The 19,688-nt window shown below is 41.3% G+C and overlaps 1 protein-coding gene and 2 non-coding genes across 3 annotated transcripts in view; all 3 read left to right on the forward strand.

Annotated features, from left to right (window-relative positions):
- The window catches only part of CEP295 (centrosomal protein 295), a 53,808-nt gene that overhangs the window by 30,803 nt on the left and 3,317 nt on the right, over nucleotides 1-19,688 (forward strand). The window contains 14 exon segments of the mRNA XM_029915643.1: nucleotides 2,605-2,612; nucleotides 2,711-2,848; nucleotides 3,304-3,401; nucleotides 3,669-7,161; nucleotides 8,401-8,569; nucleotides 8,694-8,837; nucleotides 12,706-12,858; nucleotides 14,941-15,038; nucleotides 15,550-15,652; nucleotides 16,053-16,301; nucleotides 17,447-17,586; nucleotides 18,475-18,643; nucleotides 19,448-19,613; nucleotides 19,615-19,687. Of these exon segments, the coding sequence (XP_029771503.1) occupies nucleotides 2,605-2,612; nucleotides 2,711-2,848; nucleotides 3,304-3,401; nucleotides 3,669-7,161; nucleotides 8,401-8,569; nucleotides 8,694-8,837; nucleotides 12,706-12,858; nucleotides 14,941-15,038; nucleotides 15,550-15,652; nucleotides 16,053-16,301; nucleotides 17,447-17,586; nucleotides 18,475-18,643; nucleotides 19,448-19,613; nucleotides 19,615-19,687 (5,201 nt within the window).
- LOC115272906 lies at nucleotides 15,156-15,236 on the forward strand. The gene has a single exon (XR_003900552.1). It is a non-coding gene; the product is annotated as a small nucleolar RNA U2-19 (small nucleolar RNA).
- LOC115272905 lies at nucleotides 15,398-15,467 on the forward strand. Its single transcript, XR_003900551.1, has one exon. It is a non-coding gene; the product is annotated as a small nucleolar RNA U2-30 (small nucleolar RNA).

Raw genomic sequence — 19,688 nt, forward strand, 5'->3', positions numbered from 1 at the left:
AAATATGATTTATTGTCAAACTGGCTAACATACAGAGTGTACAGTGTGCTCTTAGTTTTAGGGGTAGATTCCCGTGGTTCATCGTTTACATACAACACCCAATGCTCATCCCAACAGGTGCCTTCCTCAATGCCCATCACCCATATTCCCCTCTCCCCCACCCCCATCAACCCTCAATTTGTTCTCTATATTTAAGAGTCTCTTACGGTTTGTCTCCCTCCCTCTCTGTAACTATTTTTTGCCTTTCCCTTCCCCCGTGGTCTTCTGTTAAGTTTCTCAAGTTCCACAAATGAGTGAAAACATGATATCTTTCTCTGGCTGACTTATTTCACATAGCATAGTACCTTGCAGTTCCATTCACATTGCTGCAAATGGCAGGATTTCACTCTTTCTCAATGCCAAGTAGTAGTTCATTGTATATATAAACCACATCTTCTTTATCCATTCATCAGTTGATGGACATTTAGGTTCTTTCCATAATTCAGCTATTGTTAAAAGTGCTGCTATAAACATTGGAGTACATGTGCCCCTATGCATCAGCACTCCTGTATCCCTTGGAAGAATTCCCAGTAGTGCTATTGCTGGCTCGTAGAGTAGTTCTATTTAACTTCATTAGGAACCTCTACACTGTATTTTGTAGTGGCTGCACCAGTTTGCATTCCCACCAACAGTACAAGAGGGTTCCTGTTTCTCCACGTCCTTGCCAGTGTCTGTTGTTTCCAGAGTTGCTCATTTTAGCCACTCTGACTGGTGTGAGGTGGTATCTCAGTGTGCTTTTGATTTGTATTTCCCTGATGATGAGTGATGTTGAGCATCTTTTCATGTGTCTGTTGGCCATCTGGATATCCTCTTTGGAGAAATGTCTATTCGTGTCTTCTGCCCATTTCTTCACTGGATTATTTGTTTTTTGGGTGTTGGGTTTGGTAAGTTCTTTATAGATTTTGGATACTAGACCTTTATCCAATATGTCATTTGCAAATATCTTTTCCCATTCCGTCTGTTGCCTTTTAGTTTTGATGATTGTTTTCTTTGCAGTGCAGAAGCTTTTTATTTTGATGAGTTCCCAATCATTCATTTTTGCTTTTAATTCTCTTGCCTTTGGAGATGTGTCAAGCAAGAAATAGATGTGGCTGAGGTCAAAGAGGTTGTCGCCTGCTTTGTCCTCTAGGGTTTTGATGGTTTCCTGTCTCACATTTAGGTCTTTCATTTATTTTGAGTTTATTTTTGTGTATGGTATAAGAGTGGTCTAGTTTCATTCTTCTGCATGTTGCTGTCCAGTTCTCCCAGCACCATTTGGTAAGGAGACTTTTTTTTTTTCCCCGTTGGATACTCTTACCTGTGTTGTCAAAGATAAATTGACTGAGACTGTCTTTTTAAAAAATTTAATTCATTTTACATAGTTTCTGGCTCAATGCCTTATACATGATAGTAAATGCTCAATAAATATTCGTTGAATAAATGAGTCCCTGTCACAGTATTAGACACTCAGCTAGGCGTTATCATCTCAAAAGTTTTTCTGAAATATTCTTTTTCAGAAGAAAAACTTTATATAAATTCAACCTCCTTAATTATAATTTTGGTCCTCTCTGCTTTAATAAAAGATTTTTTTTAACACAAATTACTTGAAGGTGGCTAATCATTAGTAAACCAGTCAGTTTATAGTCATAGTTTTTTATACAAATACAGCTGGGGGGTGAGAATTGTATGAACCAGTATTTCTTCTCAGATAAGTGTTTTCTAATCAATGTTCTAAAGCAGTATTATTCAATAGAGCGTTCTCTGCTGTCAAAACATTCCACATCTATGTCCAGTATGGTACCTGCTAGCTGCGTGGGCTGTTGAGTACTTGGCATATGACTGGTGCCACTGAGAAACTGAATTTTAAGTTTTATTTAATTTTAATTCATTTACATTTTAATAGTCCCATGTAGCTAGTGTGATTCTAGAGGTGCTACTGAAATGTAAATGGTCCAAATTCAGTGGCTCCTATGAGGGAGGGAATGTAGGGAAGGTGAAGATAAGAACTCTGCTGTACCTACGACGCCCTGATCAGGGATAGGTACAATACCAGATTGAGGCGTTTTTTATTTCAAAAACCGGCTCATTCTTCATTATCTCTAGTGGAAGTGTTCCTCTTCATCAGACTTCACATACATTCCTTGTTCTACTCATTCAGTGAGCATTCATGTGCTATGTGTGTTCTGGGGACTATACGAGATACCCTCTTTAGCAGGCCAGTCCCTGTCCTCACGAAGCTCAGGATTCCTCTGATGTGTTCTAATTACTTGGATGTGTGTGTGTGTTGGTGTAATTATTAGAGTTTGTGTGTCACTCCTATGCCATTGTCTTCATCTGTTTCACACCTGACAGAAAAGACACAGAATGTTGCTCATGTATTATTTGTCCTCTAGATAACTTCACCCCTTCATGGTTGGGCCTAAGAATCAAATTATTTGTGAGGCCATGGTATTTAATTTCTTTAGTCATTTTTATTACTGACAACACTGGAAAATTGAAGGTGTGAGCACAGAGTTTGGCAAAGCATCAGAACAGATAAAACAGTGGCAATAACAGGTGAAACATGGCCACTTACTTCTTGGACAGCTGGTGCTGTTGGTGATGAGCTTGGTCTCCTTTCAGTGTAACGCATGCATACTTTTATTTTGTATGAGTTCGTCGTTAATAGACCAGTAGTATTTTTGTTACTTAGATCATGGAAATCGAAGAGCAGAAGCAAAAGCAGTTGGAATTACTTGAACAAATTGAACAACAGAAGTTACGATTAGAAACCGATTGCTTCAGGGCTCAACTGGAAGAAGAAAAAAGAAAAAGCACTCAGCAGACTGGGGTACGATGCAGGGAATCTCATCCCTGCGTACATTGTTGGGGGATAAGACATGAGCAATCTTAGCATTCAGGAAAGTAAGATGCATTTTTAATTATATTTGGTAATTTTTTTTCTTTTAATGCTGTGTGTGTGTGTGTGTGTGTGTGTGTGTGTGTGTGTGTGTAAGGATACAGGTATACTTATATAAACCAAATGGCTTTCATCATTCAGTTTCTAGAGCGTGTCAGTGTATATGACCATGATTTATATGTAATGTGTACATTGAGCACTTGGGTTTGGCACTAAAGGAAAATGAATGGTGGATTACTTCATTTCTCCATCATGAAAGTGCCAGTTTTTTTTATAAAGAATAAAGCTATGTGAAAGTTCACAATTATCGAACTTCAGTTTCTGTAAAATACTTTAGTAGTTGTTTCTAGACTTGCCTTTTAACTAGTAGTTTTGTCTTTCATTAGGTCAACACTGCTCCAACATCACACACTGTGAAATCTGATGAAGATAGTCACAGGCAGATGATTCGTAACTATCAACGTCAGCTTTTACAGCAAAACAGGTATTAGCTCGGGTACAGTTTCTTGTGATAGTGTGTGGCTACATCTGCAGGATTTACTTTGTGGTTTATATGAAGATCTAATCGGGATTCTCTTAGAACTACAGCAAATAGGTTTCTCAGAGGTCAATATGAATGTTGTTCCTTTTCCATCATAATGGCTAGCCTGAATTGCTGTTGGTTAAATTTAATGTGTAGATGCTTGGGAATATAGGGCTTGTTTCCCATCAAGAAAGAATAACGTTTGTTTTTTGTGTTTGTTTTTGGTAGGTTTCACAGACAATCTGTGGATATAGCCAGGAAACGATTACTCGAGTATCAGACTATGTTAAAAGGAAAGTACCCACCCGTGTTAGCCACTTTGTTGATACCTGATTCTGTTACGACAGTACCACCACAGAAATCTGAAAGACCCACTGTTACATCAGAGCCTTGGGACCAAGGTCAGAGACCCAAGTTGAGTCCTAACAAATATCAACCCATACAGTCTGTACAGATCTCCAAATCAGAACAAGATTATTTTCAGGTTCCAAGACAAAGTCTCTTTCCACAAAGCCAGGTGGAAACAACAGACACATTAGTCACTTCAGATGTTTTAGCTAAGCAGTCTCTGAAATCAGAGGAACAGCTTAAGCAGTTCTCACAGAGTGAAGTACAACAGAGAGACTATAAATTGGTTCATAAAGATTCTCATACACTTTCAAAGCCTTTGTCACATGATAGGCCGCTAATATTACACGATCCTAGAGAAATAGCTCCAACAACTACGGCAGCAACTTCTCAAACTTTGGACTCCCAGCAAAGGTTCTCAGAGAACAATCAAAGTATGCCCTCTAAGCTGACTGAACATTCTTCATTCCAGCCACTGGCAGCTGAGCGTGCTTTTGGTTCTCTGCCTGCTACAGTTGAACCTGGAAAGATCCAGGAACGCTTTTCAACCCTAAGCAAAAGTACAGTTCCCGTAAGTCGTTCTGTAATCAGCCAAATACAGGATACGTCTTGGCCATCCTCACAGAATATCGCAGCCCAGCAGGGTAATTTGAAGGCTCTCCAAGAACAGTTAGACCTTCAGAAGGAAATTCTTCGGTCAAGACAGGAAGCTCAGGAACAACTGCTTCTGCACAAACAGAAAGAGTTGGAAGGACAAACCGGCCTCTCGATATCCCTTCCATTAGTATCTCTGGATTCATTTGCCACGCTATCTTCTGCCAGAGCTGAATCAGGGAGCATCCAGGAACCTTCTCCAATCAGGGGTGACGCTGCAGTTTCCTCTGGCCATCTTGGGGTCCCACGACTTCAGGATAGGCTTTTGAGTGTCTCACAGCCCCTCTTATCACAGCAAGATCATCTTAAATTTCTCCAAGAGCAGTTAGATATTCAGAGGGACAGCCAGCGGCGGGCGAGGCGAGAAGCCCAGGAAGTATTACACAAACAGAGTGAATTGGATGGAAGACTATGGTCTGAGCAGACTGAACCCCCTTCTCTCCCATCTCAGGTACCTCAGCATACATTTGCTTTTCTACCTTCTGCCAGCACTCATTCTGGAAAAATCCAGGAGCAGTATTCATCTGAGAGTGAGAAGGGACTTCTCTCAAGCCAGCCTGAAATCCAGAAATCTCAGGATGGGTCTTTGAGTTTTCTGCAGCAGTTCCTACCTTTGCGTGACAGTATGAAGTTGCTCCAAGAACAGCTGACGACACAGAAGGACACCTTTCAGACAAGGCATGAAGCCCAGGCAGAGTTGCTTTTGCAGAGACCAAGGGACTTGGGAGACAGTACGTCTGGGCACATGAGTTCTTCATCACCACCAGTGGTTGCTCAGTGTTCAGTTGCTTCACAACCTTCTGCTAAAGCTGAGCCTAGAATTTATTCATCTGAGAAGGAGAGTAGTATTCCTTCAAGTCATTTGGTAAGCCCAGCATTTCGGGACCAGCCTTGCAGTTTGCCACAGTACAAGCTGCCACAACAAGAAAGTTTGACAGCACTTCGGGAACAGTTACACGTGCCAAGGGTGATACTTGGTGCTAAACCAGAAACTCAGGAATTTGTACACAAACAAAGTCAATTAGAAAAAACAGTTTCTTCTGAACAGACTGACACCTCTGTGTCCCTGTCCCAGGTAGGGGACTCTGAAAGATTCCAGGACTTTACGTCAGTCCAGAGTGATAGTGCAGTTACTGTGAGCCAGCCTAAGATCCTGAGAGTTCAGGACAGACTTCTGAGATTTCCACAGCATACACTACCTCTACAAGATGGTTTGGAGGAACACCAGAAATGGCTAGGCCCACGAAAGGAGGCCCTTGATTTTAGCCAGAAAACCCAAGGAACTATATCTTCTGAACGAACTGACTCATCATTCATACCCCAGTTAGGACAGCCTTCATTTACTTCATTACCTTCTGCTGAGTCTGGCACAACGCAGGAAGCCCTTTCGACAGAGAGTGATAGTCAAGTTCTTCAAAGCCATTTTCAGATCCCACAGCTGCAGGACAGGCTTTTGAGGATATCACAACTTATCCAGCCTCAACAAGATAATTTGAAGGCTCTTGGAGAAAGGTTAGCTACACAGAGAGAAGCTATCATTCAGTCTAGACAGGAAGCTCAGGAAGAATTCCTTTTGCATAAACAGAGTGAGTGGAAGGAAAGAATGTCTCCCGATCAGGTCGGCGCCTCTTCCTTCCTGCCCCCAGTTGTACAACACTCATTTGCTTCCTTACCCCTTAGTGAATCTCAAAGAGTCCAAGAACCGTGTTCAACTAAGAGTGATAATACAGATTCCTCAAGATGCTTTGAGATACCAAGATTGCCTGATAGGTTTTTAGATTTATCACACTCTGCTCTAACCCAACAAGATCACCTGAGTGCCCTTCAGCAAGAACACCTGTATGCACAAGAAAATTCCCTTCCATGCAGCAAGAAAACCCAGAAAGAATTGGTTTGGCCCAGACCATGTAAATTTGAGGAAAAGTTACCTGCTGACCATTTTATCCAATCTCACCGGGGTGATTTGGAGGCACTTCAGCAGCAGTTAGATGTGCAGAGGATATCCATTCGAACTAGACAGGAAGTCCAAGAAGAATTACTTTTGCAAAGACTAAGTCAGTTGGAGAAAAGGGTATCATGTGAGCAGACTGGCTCTTCAGCCTTACCCCAGGTGGTGCCACCTGTTGCTGATTCTGAAAGATTCCAAAAGCCGTTTGCAACCAGATGTACTGGCACTGTTGGCGCAGGTCATCCTGAGGCCCCAGCACCCCAGGATAGACCTTTGACTTCACCGCAGCCTGTTCTGCCTCAGCAAGACAGTTTGACGGCACAGTTGGACTTACAAAGGGAAAGGGTGCCTCCTGATGAGAAAGTCCAGGAAGAACTGCTGTTAAACAAACAAACAAAGTGGACTGAAAGCGAGCATACACTTCCCTCTTTGTTTTTACCGCATGAAGGAGAGCCTTCATTTATTCCACTGCCTTTCGCTGAAGTTCAATCTAAAAAGAGTTATGAATTGTACCCCTCAGAGAATGAACATGCAGCTCCCTCAAGCGATTCTGTGATTCCCAGATTTCAAGATAGACTTTTGAGTTTTTCACCACCCATCTTAACTCGGCAAGATAACCTGGAGCTTCAGAGGCAGCTGGATCTACAAAAGCAAGCTCTGCAGTATAGCCAGAAAGCCCAGCAAGAGCTGCTTGTACAGAGACAGACAACACTGCGGCAGCAGATACAGAAACATCAGGAGATTTTGAAGGATTTCTTTAAATACAGCCAGGTATGTAATTACACTTGAATACCTAGAAATTAAATAATGGGGGTACCCCAACTCAGACAAGCTAAATAGTTTTTTAAAATTTTTTCTAATGTTTATTCATTTTTGAGAGACAGAATGAGAGTGGGAGAGGGGCAGAGAGAGAGGGAGACACAGAATCCAAAGCAGGCTGTGGGCTCTGAGCTGTCAGCACAGAGCCTGATGGCGATTCGTGAACTGTGAGATCATGACCTGAGCTGAAGTTGGATGCTTAACCAACTGAGCCACCCAGGCGGCCCAGCTAAATATTTTTCAGTCTCAGACCTAGGTAAGTTCTTAGTTTTTGAGAATAAGTGGTTTTACGTTAACTGCTTTAATTTTCTACCTTAAACAATGTGGAAATTAAAACATAAGAATTGATCTACCTTGCATGGAGTTTAGGAAGTTAATAGTTACTGGAAGCCCAACTGATTTCGGCCAGTAGTTTGACATAGCCAAATGCAAACACCATTAAAAATGTAGATTGTCATTTGAAGTTTTCTTAGAAAGGGTTTTGAGCTTACCGTAAGATTAAATTGCAAAATAGCAGAAATTCTTTTATGCACGTAGCAAGTCTTGTGCTTTCTGTATAGCACTTTGTGCACGTTTGTATATGAATCAAAATTAGTACCAGCCTTTCCCTTAAGTGGTCATAATACCACCCGCTGGGAAACTGGCGTGATTTTAGGGCTGATGGACAGTTAGACCTGCTGCTGGTTACTGATTAGAGGCAGACTGCCACGGTCACGTAGACATCCATGGTTTCTCTGGAGGGGAGACAGAAGTATATTCTCATGAGTGTGAAGGTGTCTAAAGGCCACTTCCTAAATCTATGATTTAGCCTAAATACAATTCCTTAAATGCTTTGATGTTCTAGAGAGGCTTGAGTTGAGTTCGTGAGTACTCAAAATTCTAGGGATTTCCTGGTCCTCTTAAGGAAAAGTAATGGGGAAGGAAAGCAGGGGAGAGTACTCAAGTAGATTGTCTTAATGAAAGATACAGCGGAAGCTAAGCTTTTAAGTCCAACATTGTGCTTTTCAGTAGAACTATCACTGTTTCTGTATTAGAAGCCATATTTTAACCTATGAAGCTGTAGTAGTGTGAGTGGTGGAATTATTTGTTTGGTTGGGTGTCTAATTTAAGAAGGGCAGTACACAGCTAATGAATTCTTCGCATGATCTCTCATCCTGTGTCACCCTCACCCTCAATTGCCCACTTTTTCAGGTAAGTAGTGAGCCCACAGTTGAAAATGATGTCAAAAGTCAGAAGCTGGGAGAGTGGCTTCCTCATCCCCAAGACCCAGAAGGAGATGATCAGAAGCACTTTAGGCCTGTGACTAGGAGCACCTCTGATGACAAGCAGCTGCTTTCAGAAAGTAGTGCCAGGCAGAGTGGTAAGATATTTACATTTTATTGTAACTGCTGGTTATTCTCCCCTCCAGCAACTTGCTGGCTGAAGAAAAGTTTGTAGCATGTTATAGATTTGTGCTATGCCTAACTTTGTCTCTGACTTGATAGGCAAGCATCTGGACAAAGAACTGGATAGGAGGTCCTCAAAGCCACCTGTAGCAAAAGTTAAATGTGGATTGGATTTGAACCAACATGAACTTAGTACTATACAAGAAGTAGAATCACCTACAAGTGGCAGAACTTCTATATTAGGTAAACTTATGGCTTGATAAAATAGGATTTTGTTTTTAATTTTTTTAACGCTTATTTAATTTTGAGAGAGAGAACTAGCATTAGTGGGGCAGGGGCAGAGAAAGGGAGACAGAGAATCAGAAGCAGGCCCCATGCTGTGAGCAGAGCCTGAGGGGCTCAAACCCATGAACCATGAGATCATGACCTGAAGCAAGAGTCCAGAGGCTTAACTGACTGAGCCACCCAGGCGCCCTGATAAAATATGGTTTTTTAATAGTTTGCCAGTTTTCTACATTTTTTTTCAGGATGCTAAATTTTTGTCTTGAAGAAACAGGCTGTGAATACTCATGAAAGAAAAAAAATGGTTTGCATAAACACTATTTAAAATTTGGACTTAAAGAAGTGTGACATTAGGGAACTAGTTTCATCTTGTAGATGGTGAAAACCTATTAACTATCCACAAAAATTCTTCAATTCCTCAGTTTCTGACGCTCTTGCTTCCCTCTGCTTCCTTTGGTATCTGCCTTCTAACCCTGTTTCTTTAGGAGTAACGCTATTTTTTTCCCTTCTTCTGTGCTGCTTTTCTACTTCAGTACCTTCACTGCTCCTTTCTTATATATTTTAAGGATAATTATTATGCTTAAAATTCTGGCTTTATGGACTGTCCTAAGCAGGTATAGTTCTTCTCTGTACATCTTCCTAGATGCAGTTATCTGGAAAATTCCTCTCCATGATCTTTAGTAAATAGCCCTATTTGAGTTTCATAATGATTTTTAGATTTTAGACTCAAGCAGATAATTGATCAAATTCATCAAAGCACAGCCTTGTGTAGCTCTCTCCCAGTGACACCCAGTCACATTCCCCACTTCCCTGCTCTCGCTCCGCTCTGGCATCGGCCTGATCCCGCCCCACTGCCGCTCACTCAGTGCAGATGCCGACAGCCTGCTTCAGCTTCCAGTGTCTCCTGTTTCCCGTCTGGCCTTACTCTAATTTTCCCCTGGTATGTTCCGCGTCGTCTGCCTCTGCAACCCTGAGTGTGAAACTCTTCGTTGGGTTTCCCTTCAAGTCGAGGGGTGAGTCTGAATTCAGTCAGAGTGCCCAGCTTCGCCTGCCAGGCCCTTCGTGATCCTGCTTCTCCCCTCCGGGTGGGGTTAATTGCCACTTCCCTGGCAAACTTGTCCTGAACTATCTGGTGTCCCTCTCGTGCCTTTGGGAGCTTTGATCCTAGCCTTTGTCATAACTTTTAGTCAAAATATTACAGGCAAACAGTTTATAAAGGCAAATAGCGCTAAAAGTTTATAGCATGAAACAGCATTTTTTCCTGCCCCTACCCAGCCTTCACCCCTTAACTTTACTAGAGGCAGCCACTTTTCAAGTCTTTTATATGTTTCTTCTTATATTTACCACCATCCTTGGCAATAAATGTTGGGAAAAATCCAGCTAAATTTCTGTCATGCTAATGTATCATGCTAATATGTAATTTTTTTCACTGCTCAGTTAGTGTACTATATTTTCTTTTTTGTAAAATTTCTTTTTCTTTTAATGTTTATTTTTGAGAGAGAGGAAGAGAGAGGGAGAGAGACGGGAGACACAGAATCTGAAGCACACTCCAGGCTCTGAGCTGTCAGCACAGAGCCTGATGTGGGGCTCAAACTCATGAATGGCGAGATCATGACCTGAGCTGAAGTCAGACGCTCAACTGATTGAGCCTCCTAGGCTCCCCGTATAACTTCTTTTTCTGTAGTAAATTGTCTTTTTTTTATTTGCTTAAAGTTTCTGTTGAATGTCTGTCTTCTCACACGAGTACTTGTATTAAATCCCTCTAATATAAGGGGAGACAGCACTGTTTTCTCTGTGAAACACCTCGTTGGAAGTTGGAGGGTGGCCGCCCTGCATTGTTAATAAGGGTGCTGGTGCTTCCAGAAGGGACGAAAACTGGCTCTAGGAGACGTACCAAAGCACAGTTGTACACAAAAAGATAAGTAGCACATCTGTAGTTACTAAAATTTCATGGAGGTAGGGGCAATGAGAACAGGAAATAATGAGCACAAAGTCTCTGATCTCTCTTGATCCTCCAGTTTTTTTCTCTGTAGTTCATCTCTTTTGGTTGTACTTTCCGGAAGAAATACTTCAGTGGTTTTCTAACTTCCCAATTTTTATTTTGACAGTCAAATGTACTTTCTAAAAGCTTACTCTTCCGTTTGATTCTGTTTTCATAGCATCCCGCTGTCATGTCACTGACGCAATTAACTACTTCAAATTGTGTTTTGTTTGTTTGGGTTCCTGTATTTTCTGTTTGTCCACATTCTTCTGTTCCTTTTTTCTGGTTTCTGATTTTTTTTAGAGGCTTTTATCTAATATCTTGCATATTTGAGCAGGATGCTAATGGCTAATTAGAAGTTCTTCAGGGGGCAGCTTTGTTTACTGCTGGACTTCTTAGAGAAGGTGGTGTCCCATCAGGCACCCTCAATTTAGTATCCGTAGATCTTTCCTTGAGGCAGTTTAGAGTTTAGTTTCTTCAAGGGAAGATCTGCCCAGCTTGATACAAGTCTGGCTGTCGCTGTTAAGGAGCCAGACCCCCATGAGGGGTTTGGCTGGGGGTCTGCCCTGACTGGGGGTCTGCACTGCGGATGCAGACTTTCCTACCCCTGACTTCCCTTTGGCATTCTCACATCCTCCCGCCCTTGTTCTCTTTCAGTGCCGAGCCCCCAGAGTTCGGAGTGCACTGGATTCAGTTTCTCCAGAGAATAAATCTTTAGTCTCCTCCGGGGCTGAATGTTGAGGGACAGGGATCAAGGTTGTACACAGTAGATTAGCTTCTACTTTTGGGAATCTCCCACGCCTCTGTCTCCTTGCTCATTCATTATTATTTTTGTATCCAAGTATAATATTCAGAGAAGTACACAGATCATAAGGGTTTATTTCAGTGAGTATCGCTGTAATAGCCATCCCCATGTAGCCACCACTCAGGTCGAGAACTAGAACACGAGAGAACTCCATGGACCATTGTCTCACGTCCTCCCAACTGCAGTCCTTCGGGTCTCTCCAGGGCAGACCTCTGTCTTGATGTCTTACACTATCCGTGTTTACTTTGACTTTATGGTATGAACGCATATTAAACCTTAAATACTACCAGTGGTTAGTTAATTCTCCAGGAACTTTACCCTGTGATTGGTCAATACTGAAGTATTATCTGGTATTGGAAGTAGGAGTATCCTTAAGTTAGGGAAATGGAAGTGAAGTAATTTAAAGGCCTGTGCATGGGGCGGCTGGGTGGCTCAGTTGGTTAAGCCTCCGGCTTCGGCTCAGGTCAGTTCTCACGTTCATGGGTTCAAGCCCCGCGTCAGGCTCTGTGCAGACAGCTAGCTCAGAGCCTGGAGCCTGCTTTTGGTTTTGTGTCTCCTTCTCTCTCTGCCCCTCCCCCTCTCATGCTCTGTCTCTCTCTGTATCAAAAATAAATAAAACATTAAAAAAAATAAAGGCCTGTGCAAAAAATTTAAGCAGTTAGTATTCCTTTGCTACATAGATCAAGTCTGTAAAATTGCAGATTTTTATCTGTAATATATATTGCCTTTTTTTTTTTGGTTTTTCTGTGTGTTTTTATTTTTAATTTTTTTAGTTTATTTATATATTTTGAGAGAGAGATGGCGCAGGAGAGGGGAGAGAGAGGGAGGGAGACAGAGAATCCCAAGCAGGCTGCATGCTGTCAGCACAGAGCCCAACACATGTGCAGTTTATGAACCACAAGATCATGGCCCAAGCCACAACCAAGAGTCAGGCACTTAACCAACTGAGCCATCCAGGCGCCCCTAAGTTGCCATTTTTGTTTTAACTAACTCTAGAAATGTAAGCCAAAATCTGATGGGTCCATCATTTTTTTTCCTTGCAGGTAAACGAGATTCTAGTCAAGAAAGGGACCCCCTGAGGGTCTCGATAAGCCGAGAACAAAGTTTCTTTGGGAGCCCACTGGACTGTGATGCATTTGGTTGTCTTTACCCAGTTGCCCAGGAGAATGTTTGTGGTGTTAACTCCAGTGAAGCAGGTGAGCCATCAGTGGAATTCCTGTGTGCAAAGATGTGTGGACTAAAGATATTCATTGTAGTGTCATTTATAATGAGAAGTGGCAAATAACTCTAATGGCTGTTAGTAAGAGAATCGTGGTGCATCCATAATGTGCAGTTCTGTGTACTTGTTAAATAAAAGGGGTAAAACCGGTCTTTATGCAGTGAAAATTGTCTGGAATTATCATCACCAAAGTATCATCACAGGTTTCCCTGCGTTGGAAGCTGGGCTTTACTTTCTATTTTATATCTTCCCAGCAGTTACCATTTCTAACCAGATTTCTGTTTATTTTAGCCATCCCTGTAGTTTAATTGAATGAGATGAGAGAGAGCCATTTTCTTTTTGAAGGTTAATAGAGACTTTTACATCTCTTTCTAATTAGAGATTGAAATACCTGCAAAGGATATAATTTCCAGTGAATTCGAGTTTTTGACATTTTAAAATGAAACTGTACCGTTCTTCTAGATTTAGCCAATGGACACTTGTATTTCCTTTTAATTCTACCTGTCGGCATCCTCTAGCCAAAGAGGACCAGGAACACAGCCGCAGTTGAATAAAGCGGAGTGTTCTGACTTGTTGCGGTGAGGTAGCATGCCCAGCACAGAGAGCTGTGAGGTGGTTCAAGATGGGTATTAGAAAGGACTTGCTGGGGGCACCTGGGTGGCTCAGTCGGTTAAGCCTCCGGCTTCGGCTCAGGTCAGATCTCAGGTTGGTGGGTTCGAGCCCCGCATCAGGCTCTGTGCAGACAGCTAGCTCAGAGCCTGGAGCCTGCTTTCGGTTCTGTGTCTCCTTCTCTCTCTGCCCCTCCCTCTCTCATGCTCTGTCTCTCTCAGTATCAAAAATAAATTTAAAAATCATTTTAAAAAATTAAAAAAAAAAAAAGGACTTGCTGTAAGATTTGGGCCCGTAATTGATCATTTGGGGGAGGCTTTAAGGAAGTGGGGCCTTGTTCCTTTCTCATTTTTATTTTTCACCTCTGACCAGTACCCAAATCCTCCCTCTGGGGGAATCTTCTTGGTATCAGTGTAGAGTTGTGATTATGAATTGAAAAACTGCAGATTAATTTCCGACCTCCCAACTAGCTTTTGAAATGAGCTGCCTAGGAAAAAATAACAAATTACTGTGCAATTCACCATATCTTAGTTTCTTTACTGAAAATTTTAGTGTGTATTGAAGAAACCAAGTTAGAACAGTTAGGTCACAATAATATATTTTTTTAATGAACTAGAAGAGAGTAAAGAAATGTTTAAAAACAAATTGTACTTACTATAGTTTTTGGTATTAGCTTTGTTTTTGGTTCATTACCCATAATATAGATACTATGAATATATGGATAAATGAATGTGTGTCCTGGATTATTATTTAGAAAACACTTCTCACACAAACGTTTAAGAAAGAAACACACTTTTAATGTGTATGATACCTCTTAAAATCATGATGATAATGAGACACAACATTTATATATTTGGTGGCACAGTTTTAATCTTATTCTGTTTCAGAGCCACAGATGATTATACGCTTTGGCCAGTTTTCTCATGAATGTTGGCTCTTGGAGTAAGAGAAAAATTAACTCAGCGTACCTGAATTATTAAGTCGGACAAAATAATTTTTGTATATTTTTAGTACCTCAAATATAATTAAGAATAATTCATAATAAAAGCAGTGTGTGCTCATTGTGATTTTAGAACACACCAAAAGTTAAAATAAAATTCCTCCTTTTCTTACCATTTGCTGCACTTTGATGTTTTTATCTTTTTTTGCATGCATTTTTCTTAACTTTGAGATCTTGTATTTATGACAGAATATTCTTGCTTCACTTAAAGTAGTAACAAAAGCAATTTTCTATTTTTCATAGAGTAATAACAATACGTACAGTTTTCTGGGTAAAAGATGACTAGGAAATGCTTTACATGAATGCTTTTCTGTCTCTTTTTGGTCTAAGATAAGGCAGTGTTCAAAGCAAAACATGAAAGAAAATTGTTGGAAAACAGAAGTGATGTCCTTTGGTGCTAAGAGTTTGGTTTGTAATTGTCTGCACTTCCCGCCCCCCCCCCCATTTCAGTTAAAGTCAGGGAGGCCGTGGCTGACAACCACGCGGCATTAAGTTACGCTGTGGAGGAAGAAGATCCATATCTGAGGCCACCTGTGAAGCCGGATAATGTGAGTAATGTCTTCATGCGTACCCCATGGTTAGAGCCGTGTGGTTTAACACTGTCTTAGTTTATAGAAGTTGTCAAATGTTCATCGTGTTCTCTGAGATCTGCTCTTCCTGAAGTGGATCAATGATGAAAAATAGCCAAATCTGAGCATCAGAAGACCTTCCAGTCTACCTGATGCATGATCTCTATAGTTCTGAGAAGCAAAAGTAATTTAAAACAGTGAGGGCTTATGCCTGGGGTGTGTGTGTGCGTGCACGTGTGTGTGTGTGTGAAGGTGATAGTATATGACTGAGGACTTGATGAGTGAGATAGGGATGGGGTGGAGGAGATACGTGTGTGTATGAAAGTCTAATCAGTTCTGAGCAATGATGAAGAGGTTTTTGTACTGACTTTTACAACTATGAAGGTTTCTACACTTGATCTGAGCTCAGAACTGGTAACTGCTAATGTTGCTATTTGGTTTCTTTCTATTACTTCCTACATTGGAGTCTAACGTTCCTCTTAATTTTTAGGCTGAAACAGAAGAGATTTATCATGAGCCATTATCGTCCATAACTGTTTCTACTGGGAGCTTTTTAAGTAATGAAAACACAGATTTGAGCCTTACAGATGCAGGTAATAATGTCAGAATGTCTGCAAATAAATTGAAGGACCAGCACCAGTGGAGTTCGGAACATTGGTGAGAGAAACACTGAGAGGTCGTGCCAGTGTGTTGAGAGGGATCGTTTCTTTAAGTGTCGGGAGTAAACTCTTCGTACCTGACAGAGTATAAGACAGCACTCTAAGCATGACTGGGCGTCACAGGCCTGCAGACCCACAGGGATGCTCTGTGGATCTCCAACAACGTTTTGAGAATTATCTACTCTGGTCACATTTTCCCATTCAGTGGGCATCTATCTGAGCAGGTTTCTTCATCGCCCTGCTCCCTCATCAGTGTGTTATTGTTGTGCCTACCAAAATGTGTCTCTAAGGAAGTGCTCAGCCATTAAATGTTTTCACCAAACTCCATTTTCAGGGTCCTTTTCAGAGCATGCGGACCACGGGGAACAAGAACCTACCACCGGTAAAGAAGAGGAAACGAATGTGTTAAGTTTTGTAGTTCCTGCATCACAAGTCACTGATCAGAGGCAGGACTCTGGGGAAGTTCATAAACCAGTGTCGCCTGCAGTGGAAAATTTCACATCTGATCAGACACAGCTTCAGCAGATGATAGACAAGCACATAAATGAAGCAAATTTGATGACTGAGAAAATAGACTTGCAGGGTAAAATATTTTGAATAATACTTCTATATAACCTTTTATCCTTTTAGTTTGAAGGAGTGATTGTTTGAGCTTGATGTTTTTGTTTTTGTTTTTTAATGTTTATTCATTTTTTGAGAGAGGGGACCGAGTAGGGAAGGGGCAGAGAGAAAGGAGACGCAGAATCTGAAGTAGGCTCCAGGCTCTGTGCTGTCAGCATAGAGCCCTGTGTAGGGCTCGAACTCATCAACCACGAGATCATCACCTGAGCCAAAGTCACACGCTTAGCCGACTGAGCCACCCGAGTGCTAGGAGCTTCATGTTTTTATGGACTGCTGCAGCAGTCATGACATGGACATGGAAAACAGGGCATTTAGTGCGGGAGGGGATCTGGGACAAAGCAGACTGAAGAACACATAGAAGAAATCAACAGGTCTTCTTACCATTGCAAAGGTAGCTCGAACAGCTGAGGCACTATTGCCAGTATTGAGAAAGGAGTTCACAGATGACACCACTGAGTCCAGTGTGATCGTTTATTAGCTGTGAGACCGTGGGCAAGCTGCTTATTACTCTTTCATCTACTGTAAGAGAGGGATGTTGCAGATTAAACAAAATAGTACACCTGGAGTACGATGCCTGGCCTAGTTTTGCCCAATACAGTGAACGAGAATTTTTTTTTTCTTTTAATGTTTATTTTTGAGAGCGGTGGCAGGGGAGGGCAGAGAGAGGGGAACAGAGGATCTGACCTGAGCTTTTTGCTGACAACAGATAGTTCAATGCAGGGCTTGAACTCATGGCAAAGATGGATACTTAACTGACTGAACCACCCAGGCATGCTTTTTTAAAATCATTGATCCTAAAATGAGCTGAGAATAACAAAGCTTAGAGCAAAACCGTGATCATAACGGCTTCTTAGTCCTAATTAACCTCTTACTTTGGAGCTAGTAAAAGTGGAACCTTTGTCAAAGGTTTTGATCATTGAGAGTATCCTCATTTTTAGTATATTGGACACAATGATAGGACTTGACAATCCTATGAAAAGTTTTGTTTAAAAAATGGCCTTTATTATTTGAAAAGCATCTGCTGGTAATGAAAAAAATTGAAAATAATTTTGTTGAATTGGAAGTTACTTAAAACTGTTTTATCTTTTTTTCTCAAAATTCTAACAGTTGACCTTGACTTTCCGGAATTGGAACACACTTTTCCAAATTTGCATCGTCAGCTATTTAAGCCCTTAGAACCACATCCAGATTTTGACACATTATCATCGTACTCTGGGATTTCTCAAGACAGCCGAGACTTCTACCAGGTAAAGTAACGTAGATGCTTCATTGCTATGAATTTCCAAAAGCAGTTTATCTTTTCTACTGTTAGAACAGAACAATGGTTCATAGCCTTGGCTGCTGATTAGAATCCTGTGGAAAGTCTTTGAAAATCCAGTGCTCAGGCTGTGCCCAGAACAGTTAAATCAGAATCTTCAGCAGGAAGATTATCAGGAATTTTTCTAGGCTCCCCAAGTGATTCTAATATGGAACCAAGATTGAAAAACAACTGCACTAGAATTTTGTCCTGTGAGCCTTATCTCCAGCTAAGGATTACAATCCATAAAAGGGTCAAGAACATTTTTATTGTTACTATTAATATTTCTAAGTTTATTTACTTTGAGAGAAAGCGGGGGAAGGGCAGAGAGGGAGAGAGAATCCCAAGCAGGCTCCTCACTGTCAGCGCAGAACCTGAAGTGGGGCTCCACCTCATGGTTCATGAGATCATGACCTAACCTAAGCCAAAATCAAAGTCAGATGCTTAACCAATTGAGCCACTCAGGTGTCCCTGTTATTTTTTTTATTATTGATTTTGCAAATTTTAAAGCCTCTTCCTACATGGTACAGCAGCTGAGATCCAGTCTTTTGCTCCCATACTCTGACCTCCCCAACTGTCCATACATAATAGTTCCTGCTTTTAGAAAACAATCTCCTCATATTCTAAACTCTATCTAATTTGCAATTTGTTTTCTTAATAATCTTTTCTAAAAAGCCTCTTTCATGATTGAAATGGAAGAATTGGGTTTAAATAAGTAAATTAGTAGTGCGAGAAAGAAGTGGTAATTAAGGCAGAGTAAGTATCATAGGAACAGGAGGATTGGTTCAGTACCTAATACCTAATCAGTATTTCGGCCTTTTTCTGTTGCTTCCGTCAGAACTCAGAGTCTTCATGTGAAAGCTTCCCTGCTACCATTTCATCCAGAAGCTCAGTTTCCCTTACAGCACTGAGAACCAGCGGGAGGCCTTCTAGTGCAAGTCCCAACCAGCAACCTGACGCGCACGCGGCTGCGGCCCAGACTTTAGCTACAGAAAATATGACTGAAGGTGTGTATGATCAAGTAAGAAAAAGTTAAAGCAAGCCCAGTACGTTTTCACGCGTGGTTTAATCCATTTTCGTTGGAAGTTGTGCCTGGCACGTTTTGGCATGTCTCCATGCCTGTGCTCACTCGTGTCCCAGATGTTACAGCTTCTGTTTCTCTGGGGATCTGTTTAAGTAACTGTAGTAATCATGCTCAGTTTGCATTTGTACAGTACTGAATTTGGGAAAAGCAAAAGCGTCGCCTCTTGTTCCTCAACCTCCTTACCTCGGCGCTTCTAGTTTAAGTATCCTTCTACAACTGTCTATACAGCCCGGGTGAGCGTCTCACACTTAGTTTCAGCTCAGGTCATGACGGCAGTCATGAGATAAGAGCCCTGCACGGAGCCTAAGATTCTCCCTGCCCCTCTCTCTCCTTCCCTTTCACTCTGCCCCTCTCCCCTGATCATACTCTTGCTCTCTCAAAAAAAAAAATTCTTGTACGCATTTTCTATCTACACACATATACATACCATTTTATATATGAGATACATATGCACATTTTAGTGTATTATTAAAATCAGTATTCTCTCTCATGAGGGAAAAGTCCTCAGCATATCTAATGACCGTATTTTATTAGACTAGGAGAAAATACATGGTGTGAGCAGTGGAGTTATTTGAATATCACTGTGACCATCCTTTAGTTTTGTATTCATGTATATATACATCAGCTTTCACTCCCCAAGTTGTAGGAAGTAAGCTGACTTCATTATTTACTCAGATTATATCTGTATCCAGGTTTTAGAGCATGTAATTATGATTATTTCTTCCAGGCTCTGAACAGTCTTTTCAACAGCTTCTGCCAGAATTTTCCTCACAGGATGGGGGCCAGCATGCTGATCTACCAAGCATGTTTAGCATTGAGGTAAGAGATTCTTTCCAAAGCATGGAAAATCAGAACTATGCTGAACAGACTAAATTACAAAATAGGGGGGGGAAATGTTCATTTCCAGATCATTTTCTTAGGAAATTTACAAAATTCAGTCTTCAGTTCATCTGATGAGGCTAATGTTA

The sequence above is a fragment of the Suricata suricatta genome, chromosome 11 (assembly GCF_006229205.1).
Source record: "Suricata suricatta isolate VVHF042 chromosome 11, meerkat_22Aug2017_6uvM2_HiC, whole genome shotgun sequence".
In the NCBI taxonomy this organism is placed as follows: Eukaryota; Metazoa; Chordata; class Mammalia; order Carnivora; family Herpestidae; genus Suricata; species Suricata suricatta.